The 14,899-nt window shown below is 40.2% G+C and overlaps 1 protein-coding gene across 1 annotated transcript in view; it reads left to right on the forward strand.

Annotated features, from left to right (window-relative positions):
- The first annotated feature begins 402 nt into the window (after nucleotides 1-402).
- The window catches only part of stk17al (serine/threonine kinase 17a like), a 57,069-nt gene continuing 42,572 nt past the window's right edge, over nucleotides 403-14,899 (forward strand). The window contains exon 1 of the mRNA XM_072249059.1: nucleotides 403-790. Coding sequence (XP_072105160.1) covers nucleotides 693-790 — 98 coding nt within the window. The 5' untranslated portion in view covers nucleotides 403-692. The remainder of the gene's footprint in view (nucleotides 791-14,899) is intronic.

Raw genomic sequence — 14,899 nt, forward strand, 5'->3', positions numbered from 1 at the left:
TCAAACTATAACTTGCTGGATTATCCCTATTGCTCTTCTTGGACAAAGGAACAACAGCGGCTATTCTCCAGTCCTCTGGGACCTTGCCTATGGTTTAAGAGGATACAAAGTTATTCAACCCATTTCTATTGATAGGAAAGCAACGGGTAGATGTTAATTAAACCTTGATACCACTGCCTGCATTGAAACAACGCATATATGGTTTCACTTTGACGGGAAAATCTCGAAAGATCTTGACATGTGAAGCTTTAATTCCCCAGCTAAATATATGTGTAGCCGGTGCAGTTTGTGATCGAGCCTCAGGAGCAGCGGTGTCGCCTCTGTTCAACAGCATCGCTGCTTCCGTCCAACGGTGATTGGCTCTCTGCAGCGTGATGTCGCTTGGACTTAAGTTCCTCAGAGTGTTTTGATGTCCCGCAGCAGCTCCTGTGCTGTCAGAGCAATCTCGGGCACGCCGGGTTGGTGCGGAGCACTGCTCACATTCTCTCACTGTACCGATTTATTTCGGGGAGTGGAAGACATTGTCAGCAGTGTGCACTGCAGACTTCTGCGGAGGTTTGTCAACTGCTGGGCTGCTGTGGCCGAGACATTTAACCGTGCCCAAGCTGCCCTGAAGTTTAATTCGCACTGACTCCAAACTTTCTTTGGACGTTTGAGTTCGCCCGTGACTGCTGTGAAGTTTCTTTACTGTAATGATGAATCGCAAAGGAATGGTCGCCAAAATTTTATCCCGAATACGGACCGACTCTTTCAACAGTAACTACACTCTGCTGGGGAAGGAGTTGGGGAGGTGAGTGTTAAAGACACACGACCTTCGGAAGCTGCGAGTATTAACTGTCAATTCCCTCCTACAGTGAGATTCATCGATTTCACGTAACTGGGCACTGGGAGAATCAGGAGTAAAACGACGCGTTAGCAAGAAAGGGGCAATTAAATGGAGAAAGTCGCTCTTAAAAAGTCCGTGTATTATTTAAAGTGACAGGTTTTGTTTTAATGGGGGCGTCTGCCTGGGGGAGAAGAAAACCTTAACTTCAAGGTGTACGGTTAAATCAAGTGTGTACTCATGTTAGTTCATCTTGAAAATGTTAAAGCCGCTGCAGCACAAGTCCAGAGAGGTTGAATGCATTTGTTTTAGTATTTGTAAATGCTTATGCAGTCGCAGTGCATTGTAATTACCAGTTCAGTATCTTAATTGCTATTGAACACATTATATAGTTCCTGTTGATGAACACGCATTGCTATTTTAATCATAACTTGAAGATTATATGCATGCCATTGTAGACCATTGTTTAAAAAAGCCGTCATATTAGGTCATGATAAAAAATAGTTATTAGATCATATATTTTTGAATAAGTTTTAAACAGCAGTCCTGATTTTGCCCTGCTACTTGCCAAAGGACCTACAAGGAATTCGTTATTGCAGGTTGAAGACAGTGAGTATAACCTCTTCAGTTAATAACATAAGCACTCGTTTCTTTAATTGTTAAGGGCACATTTCCGGATGGTTTCACAAAACAAGGGTATTTCAAAGCTTGGTGCATTGTATAGTTTTTAAAATACATATATTTTAATAAATATATTTATATATATTTATTTATAATAAATAGGAAATGTTTACTGTGAGAGAAATAACCAAGTTTCCTGGAAAACAATATGTTTTCATGTTTTTTTTGCAGGAAAGCTGGTTATTTCTCTCTCAGTAAATAGTTCCTATTAATTAGCTTATTCAGTTAAGCAAAAAGCTTATAAAATTGGATATAATTCAAGCTTACTATAGGATGTTACTCAGGTGCATTTCAATATTGCACTGATTTTCTCTGTGATTCATTTCCTGCCAGAACCCAGGAATAGTGCTTGTCAAAGTCACTTTTGAGACCAGATTGATCAAAGTTCTCTGGATTTATCCACTGTTAGCACTCACATTGATCTGAGATACACCTTTGCTTTGATTGCTAACCAGTGTTTGGAAGGATGGTCAGCTAGAAGCGAACTTCTGAAAGTTGAGAAAGTAAATGCAGAGTATGAGGCTTTAGTAGGCAAGGCATGCAAGGTCTCAAGATCTCATTGCTTCTTATTGCCTCTTTGCCATTTCTGCTAAAGTTTAGAATTCCTCCCTCTCCTGGAAAACCAGTTAACCTGTGAACTAACAGCGTGTATGACCAATCCACTTAGCTATCCTCTTGGTTTTCATAAGAAGTACACCCTATATACATTAAAATTGTAATGACTAAATCTGTAGAACTAAAATGACTGGGCTGATAGAATATTGATTTCACCCCCCCCCCCTTTCCTTTTGCAATCACAAGTTATTAATGATTCAGAAAATAATAATGTTGGTATTAGGTTTGCAAAGTTGGGGTTGGGGTTGGGGTGAGGAGTAGATTTCCTATTATTGCAACAAACCAGTTAGCTATGAAAATAGCACTAAAACAGTTCATCCAGTGGTAATTCAAACCAGGATTTGATGAGGACTTGAATAAACTGTATCAGATAAATGGTGGATTTGCATGCTGGCCATGTTTCATTTATAAAAATTGGATAGGCATCTGCTTGAACACTGTCAGTTGCATCTGTCATATCCTCAACTGAACCCGCTCTGTAGTGAGTGTCTCCTCTGACGTCCAATCTATCTGTGTCTCTTGAGGCTTAGTTTTCTGGGAATGTATTTTTGTGTGTAATGTGGGGAAAGAAAAATGCCCAGTATCTCTGCCATAAGACTCTTTCATCTAAGTAATAAGTATTAGTGAGCAAAAATCATTGCAACTGAGATTACTGCCACCAGGCAGGCAAGCTTGCATTGATTTATATGCTGGCAAGTCGTTACTTTCTTCAGTGGTAATAAGTCATTTGGTCAATGCTTGCTCACAGCAGAGCCATCACATCAGTTCAGCTCCTCCTCTCTGTCCTCCCCCCTCCTTTTTTCCCTTTACCTGTGCAACATATTCTCTCTCGTAACTTCATCCATCCCCTTTGATTCTTTTGCCACTGAGCTACCCTAAGGGATAAGCTCATAAGCTTGCAGCACCTCTTTAGGGTGTGGGTGGAACCGTTTGCAATCACAGTGAGGGTACACTAGCTCCACACAAACATGTTCAATCTAAGGTCATGATCCAAACTGGAGTCCCTGGAGCTATGTGCACCACCTTCCCCATTCAATTCTGTGCACCATAATGTGAGGCCAACATTTATTCTTCACCTCCAGCTTCAAAACTATTTCAAAGTCCACCACGTTGATGGACCTGGAGTTATATATGAGGTACAATGACTGATTTCTTTCACTGCATGTCAAATTGTCGAATAAACGACTAGTTTTTCTGTACTGCAGATCGTTGTCCCTCTTGGGGGCTTTGCTATTGGTGGGTGGTAGGTGCTGATGGTTTTGGCTGAAATAGGTGGGGGAGAGGAGGGGAGGGGAAGGGTTGACGCTTTGCTGCTGCTTATGTGTGGGAGGGGGTCTTTGGGGTTCAAACGTTTTTGCTGTCACTCATTCTTTGGGGTAGTCTTCTGTTTTCGTGAATGTCTGCGAAGAGCAAGAACTTCAGTTTGTATATTGTTTACACTTTCTGATATCAAATGAAGCTATTGAAAACTATTGACTATAGATGTATGCTTGTAAATCAGATGGAGGTTTGTCGCAATCCATGAACTTAAATTCCACAACTGCTGCGCTGTGGTGAGATTTGATGTATTATCAAAGTACATATATGTCTCCATATACTACTCTGAGATTCGTTTTTTTGCAGGCATTCTTACAGTAAATACCAAGAAACGCAATAGAATCAATGAAAAACGGCAGACAACAAAGACAGACAAACAGCTGATGCGCAAAAAAAAACGACAAATTCTTCTTGCTGCTTACAGAACAGTTTTCTAGGTTTTTGAAAACTAGACCAGTATTTCGGCTTTATATTGTGATGCAGTATGGCTATTGCAAGAAATCTACCTGACAAGAGCAATTAAGTAAAACCAGAGTCGTTCCATCTAACGCTGTCTCTCTACTGTGTTCATATTTCAGAAACGATTGCTAATAGATCCCATCATAACACAAAAAATGGGGAATGAATATCTTAAAAACATTGCAACAGTAGGTAATTTAACCCATCGGTCTGTATTGGTTCAATGTACATGTGATCCATGGCCCCTTCTCAAAAACAAACAATTTTTTCCTGAAAGTTGGGTTATCGTACAAAAGATGCTTGTAAGTGCTCAGCTGGGGCTGTCCGGTATGGTGGTTTTCGATGTTTCATGCCTTCTATTATAACAATTTTTTTCTGGAAATTTTCAAGGATGCCAACAATTTATTTTACAGGATGATGCTTTGTTTGTCGCAATCTATCTCTGAACTAAAATGCTGGATTAAATTCCCTCTCCTGCGCAAACTTTCAAGTAAAAAAATAATATATATATACATTAACTGGACATTTTTTGTTATTCATTGGCAGTTGATTCACTTTGTAATTAGATTAACTTGGCAACATATTTGGCTGAGGATGTAATTCCCCTGTGAACAATGTAGAAAAGAGGACTCAGTAAATGGAGAGATGCACTTATGTTACCTGAATCCATCTGACAAGAGATATATTTATTAATCTTATTTATTTATTTATTGAGATACAGCGCAGAATCGGCTCTTCCAGCCCTTTGCACCACACTGCCCCATCCAGCAAACCCCGATTCAACCCTAACCTAATGACCAATCGACCTACCGACTTGAAGGTCTTTGAACTGTGGAGGAAACCAGAGCACCTAGAAAAAACCCACGCGGTCATGGGGAGAACGTAACTTACTTTCTTAGAACTCCACTCTTTCAACACAAGTGCGCCTGAACCAAATTGTGGAACTTGCCACAGAAGTATAATTCTAATTAGAAAATTCAGACAAAGATCATGATCAAGACTAATAATCTGTGAAATAATGTTGCTGCTTTAGAAGGAAAGCCAGTTGCTTTTTGGAGCACTGTGTCTTCCTGGTGTCAGGGTTAGGGAAGTCTTACATTATGTATCTCTAGGATTCTGTCTCATTGCTGTGGTCTTTGCTACCCTGTCGTCAGTTTACCTGTGCTGGAGGTCATGCCCAGACCTAGAAAGTGTGGCAGTGCAGACAACTGTCAGCTTAAGATCAGCTGCAGATTTCCTGATTTAACCTAGGCATTGTGCCAGAAAAGCTTCTGTATCATCCTCACCGAGTTCAATGCGGGTCTGTGTAGCTGAGGATGTAACGCTAATTAATCTAATTAAAGTAGAATTGTAGCCTTTATTCAGCATATATAGAGACTAAATGTAAGCAGCTTAGAATATAATAATCTGTAATATTATCATCGCTACAGTAGCTGATGATTGAGTGCACTAGCATATGTTTTTATTAGTTCTCAATTGCAGGAAATTAAATTTTCTGGTGCTTTTTCATGATTAACTTCCTAAAATTTGACAGCTGTGCCACTTTTTTAAAATTCAGCCTCTGCAAAGAGTCGATGACTTTTATACGTACTGTATATGTATTGAATTGATTGTACAATGTATGCTCAGTTTCTTACCACTTATCAATCAATATACACTCAGTGGTCACTTTATTAGGTATAGGCATGTACATAATAAAGACGACTCTCACTAACAAGACATTTTTGTCTACAGAACTGCTGCTCTCTAGATATTTTTCTTTGTCTTTCACACCATTCTCTGTAAAGTCTAGAGATAGTTGTGCGGGAAAACCCCAGGAGATCAGCAGTTTCTGAAATACTCCTATCTGGCACCAACAATCATTCCACTATCAAAGTCACTTCACTCACACTTCTTCCCTCTTCCGACATTTGGCCTGAACAACAACTGAACCTCTTGACCATGTCTGCATGCTTTTATGCATTGAGATGCTGCCACATGATTGGCTGCTTAGATATTAATGAGCAGGTGTACAGGTGTACCTAATAAAGTAGCCACTGAGTGTAGCCCTAATCCTCCTCATTGTCAAATCTTGATATTTGTGGTTGGGTCTGCAAAAATGGCATTGTGAATAAAAGGAGATGCAGTGGGGGCAGATGTAGGCTGCTGGGTGATGGGGAATGAAGCTCTATTAATGCTAATGCTGCAAGTTAGTATCTGTTTGAACTTGGCACTAGTACACTTTAAGCAGCAGTCAAGAGGATGTTTCTGAACATTACTTCTTGTGAGTAACTCATCACCTTGTAGTAACCTATAAGGATGAGTTTTCAAAGTCCATTGGTACTGAAATCGAGTATTGCTTCATCCTATAAGCAGATATAGGATTGGCTTTGTAGTTTGTTAGATCTGACGTCCTTTTGGAATGTTGAATCCCAAGTTCTTCAAGGTTCAAAGGGTTTTATTGCCGAGGCATCTCTGAACTGGAAGGGGTAGGGTCTGAGCCAATATTATAATTTTTCCTTGAATCAATGTCATACTGTTTGCTTGCATTATATAAAAAGAAGCTGGTGGTTCTTCTCTGACAGTTCAGCCAGAACGGTAGTGGAGTTTTACAACTGGTTAGCAGATGTGGTCAGCATCCCAATACCAGAACACTACTCAGTAACTTATGAAGGAGTGCTTAGGTGTGAGAATATTAAGCAAGTTATGATAGCCCCTGTGACTGAACATCCAGCTACCATTCATTGTGCATCTTTTCAGAACAGCCCTTCTTGCACCTGGCCATGAGTGTCCCCACCTCAAATGCTCTTATATAGAATCCCAGACCTGAAGTGATAACTGCTTCTTTCCCCACAGATGCCACCTGACCTGCTGTGTTTCCAGCATTTTCTATCCTTATTCAGATTTCCAGCATCTGTAGTTTTATTGATTCTCAAACATGCCTTTGCTCCCCCTCCCCATCCTGAAGTGGGTGATGAAGGTACCTATATTTAAAAAACTATTTGGAAAATGTAAGCATTGAGCACACACCTGGCTGCATTACTCAGAAGTGTGCCGTGATCTGGCGAGGGGGGTGGGTGTGGGGGAACATCAAAGAACTTTTTCTCCTTGTTACTTCCAAAAGCTCATTTCCCTAGCTGGTTTCCGTGGAATGAACTGTGACAACTGGAAGAAGAAATACTGGAGATCAGTTCATATCTACGGTAGGGGAAAGGGGAAAGGAATGTGAGATCATGAAGCAGTTCACCTACTTGCCAGCTTCCGAAGCACCACTTGTTGGAATTCACTTGGGAGCCAGCAAAAATAACAAGGATTCAAAGTTCAGAGTAAATTTATTATCAAAGTACATACTGGATATGTGAGCTTATAGTACCTTGAGATTCATTTTCTTGCAGGCATTTACAGGAAATAAAGAAATGCAATAGAGTTTATGAAAAATATATATAGCAAAGACTGACAAATATCCAGTTTGCAAAAGAGGTCAAATTATGCCAATAATAAATTAAAAAACTATAAATAGATAAATAATACTGAGCTGTAGAGTCCTTGAAAGTAAGTCTATAGGTTGTGGAGTCAGTCCAGAGTAGTGGTGAGTGAAGTTATCCATGCTGGTTTAGGAGCCTGGTGGTTGGAGGTTAATAACTGCTCCTGAACCTGGTGGTGTGGGCCCTAAGGCTCCTGTACCTCCTTTAGAAGAGAGCATAGCCTGATGCTGGGGAGGGCGTTACCTGTGATGGACTGGGCTGTATCTACCACATTTGTAGAGTTTTCCATTCCATTGGACATTGGTTGCATTCCAGCCTGGTATGGAAACACCAGTAAGGATACTTCTCACCATGCCTCTACAGAAGTCTGTCAATATTTTTAGATGACATGCCAAATCTAGACAAACTTCTAAAGATGTCAACAGCCAACAAGTCTGCTATTGGCTGTGTTCTGACTTAGTAAAGGCAACTTTAAAATAGTATAAATCTCGGACTAATTACAATATCTCAATTGTGTTAAAATTGGGGAAAGTTTGGTACAAGTATATGCTGCATTTCTATAGCAGTAATCCAGATATGTAACTCCACCTGTGTGCCAAGTTATGGCTTTACAGTATGTCCTCCAAATCATGGTCTGTTAGCAAGTAAGTTCAGACCGTGATACGTTAACTACAGTCTGTGGCTGCATGGCAAGGAGTTGATATACTGACACCACATTGACACACAGACTGGATGCAAATTATCTGTTGCGTTCTGTGGGAAAAGAAAACTCTGCTCAAAGCTGTCAGGCAGACTATTCGCCACTTCCATTGCTCCAACAGAATTCGGGGAGATCTCATTCTTTGCAACATGTTCTTATTTCAAATGGAGTTCAGCCTTCATCAGGGCTTCAGTTGATCCCGGCATTTCGTCAGGTTAGAATATTTGCATTAGTCAAGCAAAATTTAAATCTGCTGCCAAATTTATTCTATAGTTGTGTTCTATGTAAACTTTTGGGGATTTTAACAAAACTGCACAAATCAGTATTGGACTAAAAGAACACTGTTACTGCCTGGAACTTTGAAGATGGGATTGGTTCTTGCCTCAGCCATTGAACTAATGTGACCATTGATAGAAAGCAGCCTGTCCTTTGATAATCCCTATATTCTGTCAATTTCTCAATGCTTTTTCAGTTAAATCTCAGCCTTTCATTCAGGGGTAACTCAGGATGGAGTGCAATTCCAAGGAGCTATGAATTCTCCACATTTCTTCCAAAGCGGTCATTCTTCACGTGACACCTTGCAAAATGAACATCAGCTGGCTGTTCAGTCACAGGGCCCATCATAACCCGGTTAATATTCTCACACCTAAACAATCTTTCATAAGGTACTGAGTAATGTTCAGGAACTGGAATGCCGACCGCTTTTCTTCACATCTGCTGAGAAAACTCCACTGCTGTTCTTGCTGAACTAACTGAGACGAGACAGCAGCTTCTGTTTGTATAATGCAAGCAAAGAATATGACATTACATTTTACTAAACTTACATCAGGCAGTGATGGTCACCCACAGAATCGTTGGGAAACTAACAAATATGATCTGCACACAACAACAGGGACTCTGCAGATGCTGGAATTTCAAGCAACACACATCAAAGTTGCTGGTGAATGCAGCAGGCCAGGCAGCATCTCTAGGAAGAGGTACGGTCGACGTTTCAGGCCGAGACCCTTCGTCAGGACTAACGAAGTTAGTCTCGGCCTGAAACGTCAACTGTACCTCTTCCTAGAGATGCTGCCTGGCCTGCTGCGTTCATCAGCAACTTTGATGTGAATATGATCTGCACACCTACTTTTATCCCTGTATTTAAATTTTAGCAGATATTGCGTGTTTAGTAATAAACTCCCAGTATGTCTTGGTGTCATCAAACTGAAACATGCTTAGTAGAAAAAGTTGCCCATGAAGGTGAAGATGCCTATAAATGGTTTTCTCACTTTTACTTTTTTTTTTGAGTGAAATGGCATCTTTTTATGATGCATGCTAGTGGGAGGGTGAGGCAAGCCCCTGAACATGTTTCATGTTTAATGCAGCACTTTGCCTAGTAGATTGCCTGCTGGTGGGCACGGTAGCCTAGTGGTAGTGCAAGGCTTGTAGCGCTGGTGATCAAGGTTCAATTCCTGCCGCTGTCTGTAAGGAGTTTGTACGTTCTCCCTGTGACCACATGGATTTCCTCTGGGTGCTCCAGTTTCCTCCCACAGTCCAAAAGATGTACAGTTAGGTTTAGTGACTTGTAGGCATGTTATGTTGGCGCCAAAAGCATCGCAGCACTTACGGGCTGCCCAGCACAACCCTCAGACTGTGTTGATTGTTGACGCAAATGGCGCATTTCGCTGTATGTTCACTGGCTGTACACGTGATTAATAAAGCTAATCTTTAGCTTTATTTAGCTGGCACAAAACGTCAACTCTTTTATTTCTCTCCATAGATGCTGCCTGGCCTGCTGAGTTCCTCCAGCATTCTGTGTGTGCTACTCTGGATTTCCAGCATCTGCAGAATCTCTTGTGTTTAAGCTGATCTTTATCTTTGCCAATGGACTTTGTCCATACAGCTGTGGCTATGCATTACATGTACTGAGACAATCACTTATTCAGCTCCAGGCAAAATATACATGAGATGCTAATGCATTGCTTACCCTTGCTCTTTGCTCTTTTTTAAAACACCTGGAATGAAAAATAACTTGTCTATCACAGCATCCATTTATTTTCTTGTTTCCCGCCCCCCCTCTGGGGAGATATGAAGATAGTCAAAGAAATGTGGGAGTTACTCAGGATAAATATGAGTGTGGAGAATGTGACCATAGGATGAGGATTAGATTTGCCTCTGTCCAGATGTCAAAGCAACATCGCACTCCAGAAATAAACTCTTAGGTGCCTGAATATGACTTAAGTAATAATAATGCAGTTATCCATGATAGTTGGTTGCCATTGAAATATTTCAATTTTGTTTCCGCATAGCATGATCTTTATTTACCCCGACCTCTAATTTTATTGCCCATCCCTAAAGGCCTGAACCGAATGACTTACCTCAGCTTTTTCAGAGTACATTTTGTGAGTCAAGCCCAATACTGCTGATCTGGAGTTGCACGTACCCTGATAAGGGTGACAGATTTCCTCCCCAAAGCGTCTGGTGATTTTTACCACAGTCTGGTGATTTTCGCGGTGATCATCACTGATAAACCACTAAACCACTGTTGCCAGGTGGGATCTGAAACACTTTTCAATATAGATCTGGAGAATTTCGGTTGAATTTCTTCCCATGGAAAATGTAATGCTTGAAATAAGAAACTAATTTTTAATTACCATTATAGCTCTAAATAAAATGTTAAATATTTTATTAAAAGTTGATTCATTATATGAAGTCATGTTCCATCAACTCTGCAGTTCACAGAAGGGTTTTTTACATTCTAGGACACATAGAGGGGAATGTAGTCCAAGAGAACAGTCTTTCCCACACAGGCTTGAGATGCATTGTTCCTGTCCCTGTGTGACTTGAGAATAAAACGCATGGGTAGAAATGTAACTAAATGATCCCTGTGCCTTTTCTTTACAATTGTGATTGTTTCAACGGACAAGACTTGTATGGGTCTATATAATATTCCCAAGAAGCCCACCTGGATTGTGCTGCCACCCCTCTAGTGGCTTTTAAAAGAGGTAATTAGGATGATGGCAGACACTAATGCCAAAAGGTGCAAAAGTGGGTGTTCAAGGCCACCTGTTGTGGGAGATTGAGGCTTTAGAAGCCAATAATAAAAGCAGCTACAGTTATGTTAAGTACCACTGACCAGTTACTCTCATTAACCTTGTGACCTTCCTTCAGCAAGTAGAAAATCAGCTGCTGCCTGCTTGTTCCCTGGCTGTGTTTTTGTTTTCAACTTATGCAGTCCTGTTAGCACCACATTCATTGCCTAAGAAAATCTACTGGATTTTAAGAGCAAACACCTTCTTTTAGCATGCATAATGAAAGTGGAAGTAAGTTTTCATTCAACTGGATTTGCATAAATAATGTTTTCAGGCCAGAAATGTAATCTGTACTTTATGGGTGTTTTCTAATACTATAAGGCTCTTAAGGCCTTGATCAGCATCAGTGCAAAGGCTACATTCATTTCTGCCTCATCAATACTAACTTTAACAGTTTACATTAATAAGATTATTCCTTTATTGGTTCCAAGTACAGATTAAATTCTTTGACCTCTTTAGAGTCAAAAGTCAATGGCCAGAGGTTGTGACTAATTGCTTTTTAAGAGCCAGAATGAATGAAATGGACTGAATGGTTTTCTCCAGTGCTGTATCATTTTTCTGACCATAACTTAGTAGGTGAAATGACTGCCACTGATAGTGCTGTGTCTTGCCACTGCACACAAGAAATAAGATGAAATTAAGAGTGAAGCTCATTGGTCCTACCTCTCTACATATTAGCTTAAACTCTCTTACAGTGATTGTACTTTGTACAGTTTTCTTAATGCAGCATTCTCCAGATATTTCACTTGGATGAATCCAGACAAAACAAATATTGCGTTGCCAGTTAATGGGGAAGGTGGTCTCCAGTTATCAGTAACACAGCAGCTTTAAATATCAGGGTCCACATGTAGTAGTGTTACAGTGCAGCTACACCGCGATCTGAAAGGAAGAAATCCCATTAGTGTATCTTCCTTGCTTTCACCTGAAACTTGATTTTCTTGAGGAGCACCTCTGTGTGGATGGGGCCCTACAAGTTAATCTATTGCGGAGTTTCACTGAGTCCGCTACCAAAGCACAGTTTTGTGTGTGTAGCAGGGAGATTTGGGTGGGCAGAGGAGGGCAAACAATTCATAGCCTCATGAGGGAGTTCAAGTCCTTCTGTTAGGATCAAGGCTTTTGTGTCCTTTTTAAGTTCCTAGATGTCCTAATTATTTATATTGGGTCCTTCAAAAATAATTTTACCACTTGAAAAATCGAAAGCAGGATGCTTTTCACTGTTCAAAAGTTATTAATTTTATTGCTTTGTGCTTGGGTAAGTTAACACTAGGTTTAACCAGAGTCTTGTCCAAACAAATAGAGTGACAAAACAGGAATTGTTTGAGTAACAGTGTACAGGTTCTGCATGAGCCCTGCTGTCCAGGCATGCAAAGTATTAGTTACATTAGCTTTCCAAAATATGATGATGGGACAAATGATGTATCACCTTTTCCTATGGACTATGAATCCTTTTGAATGGTTAACATTGGCCTGGTGTTATTCCCATTGCCTGCAGTATAACTGTATAGCGCAAACTCTCTGCTGGCTTAGTGGTGTTGTGGGCCTACAGTTTACCAGATCTCATTTTGGGATTCTTTTCCATTTCCTAGCAATACTTATCATCTCCAACTAACTGTAAGCTGAAGAAACAAGTAAATGCAGGAAAATGTGGTGGGCAGGTTTTTATTGGAATTTTGTTACCTGAGACCGTGAATAGTGTGGTCCTCTGAAGGGTTGAAGATTTCTCTACTTAGTCCCTATCCAAGCTGGTATTGGGCAGCTCTTGGTTATGGTAAATTCCTCTGGGGAGATTACTCCTACATTGCATCTGCTCCTCCACCACCAACTGTGATCATTCTATGCTCCCTGTAAAGGACCTTCCTTGCCCCCAAGATCTCTCCCTGCCTTCTCACATACACTTTCTCCTGGTACCTACAACTTTTCTTTCTTTCTCATTAATTCTCCTTCTGATTTCCTCTATGGTCTTTTCATCTACTTTCCAGTAGTTCCTACAGCTATAGGACATTCTTTCCCTTCAGTTTCCTCCTTATCTGTGACCTTCCAAAATCGTCCCTCTCTCATGTATTATGCTGCTCAATCCTCTCTATGTTTAGCTCTCTTGGCCTTAGGGCTAAACAGCACAGAAATACACCATTTATCCAACCTCAACCTCAGTACTTAGGAAGTTTATATTATCAAAAAAGCATAAAAATTAACTATTCTTCCACAAAATAAGCTACTTCTCAAATATATAAATATATCACCACTTGAATGAACAGCAAGACAAGGTTTCCATATGCACAGGGTCCAGAGGTTGGTGTTGGCATCAAATGCCACAAATATAAAAATGATTAAGGATCTTATCAATATTTATATGTTAATCATTCATCTTGTCAGAGTAGGTTGTGCACACAACATTTTCTATTGTTGCCTAATGGAGTGCTGTAAAGATTAAGCAATGCCCCTTGTCGTGGTACAGAAATGAAGTTTTGAAACTTTACCATATGGTACTTTGGGCTGTCTTTCCAGCAGTATCATCTTACTGGTGTACTTATTTTACTACCAGTCGTGCAGCCTAGTATGACTCCTTGATGCCTACGAACTTTTGGTACCTTGTCCAAGTGCACATCTTTTACGTGTTCACCAGATGTTTGTCGGGAGGATTAAAATGAAGCCCTTTCCTGTCTAACCAGTCATTTTTCATCAGGAATCGTTGAAATATGGACAGCATTACTATTCTTTTCTTATTCCCCATTGGCCTCCTTATAGCTCCCAAGAAGAGTAGAGGGTCTTTCAGCTGTTGGCCCAGTGGAATTGGCTAAGTCAATACATTCTGATTAAAAATGCAGTCTTTAAACCACTTCATTGTTTTGTTGGAATTATCCATACCAGACCTGCCGGGTTGAGAATTATGTTTTTAGAAACATTGCTTGACAATTTTTTTTATGTTTCTACAGGAGTGCCTGCCTATTTCTTGTCAGCATCTCCATCCTAAGGCCCCTGACAATCCATCTTTGTAGCATCAATTTTAAAGCTTTAACATGATTTACTGACATAAAGCACAACCACTGTAATGAAAACTAGTATGCTTAGTTTATTAAACAGGTATGCTGAGTAAAATCTCAAAAATCATATGACTCTCTTCAATAGAGCACTCTGCGATTAGAGCAATTGCAACTTCATACAATTTGCATTTCTGTTAATTACCTAAAGGTAATTAAAGAAAGTCATTGGATATTATGGAAGAATGGGAGAGAAATAGATACACATTGATTGTTCGTAGTTCTTTCCTTAGGCTGCAATGCTGGGAGATCTCATGAAGGTAGCTACTCCTGTTTGGTTGATTTTTCTCTACCCTACATCCCAGTGATACAGTGAGCACTCCACACCCAGGAAGTCCAATGATCATGACGCTCATGGGCACAGGAAGAACACTCCCAGTGTGCAATAGTTTAGTCATGAAATAGGTGTAATTCCTTTTTGTACTACTTTGTCCATTTAAAGGTATAATTTAAATAAAGACTCTGATGTAAGAGAATGTGGTCACATGATAATTACTGAATAACTTAAAGCAGTCTGCTGTAAATCAAATAGAGCATTTGTAAATTGTAAAGTGATCTATTATCTTGTGACCATTGTTCATTGCATCTGGATGTAACCATTTGATTGGTTGGGGTGGAATTGTATGGGTTTTTTATTTCTTGTAAGGGTAGCTGGATAGGTTAGTCACAATCTAACAGAATGGAGTGGTAGGCTGGAGGCATTGACATACAAGACGTTGATAGAATTTAGC

Source organism: Mobula birostris, chromosome X (assembly GCF_030028105.1).
Source record: "Mobula birostris isolate sMobBir1 chromosome X, sMobBir1.hap1, whole genome shotgun sequence".
NCBI lineage: Eukaryota > Metazoa > Chordata > Chondrichthyes > Myliobatiformes > Myliobatidae > Mobula > Mobula birostris.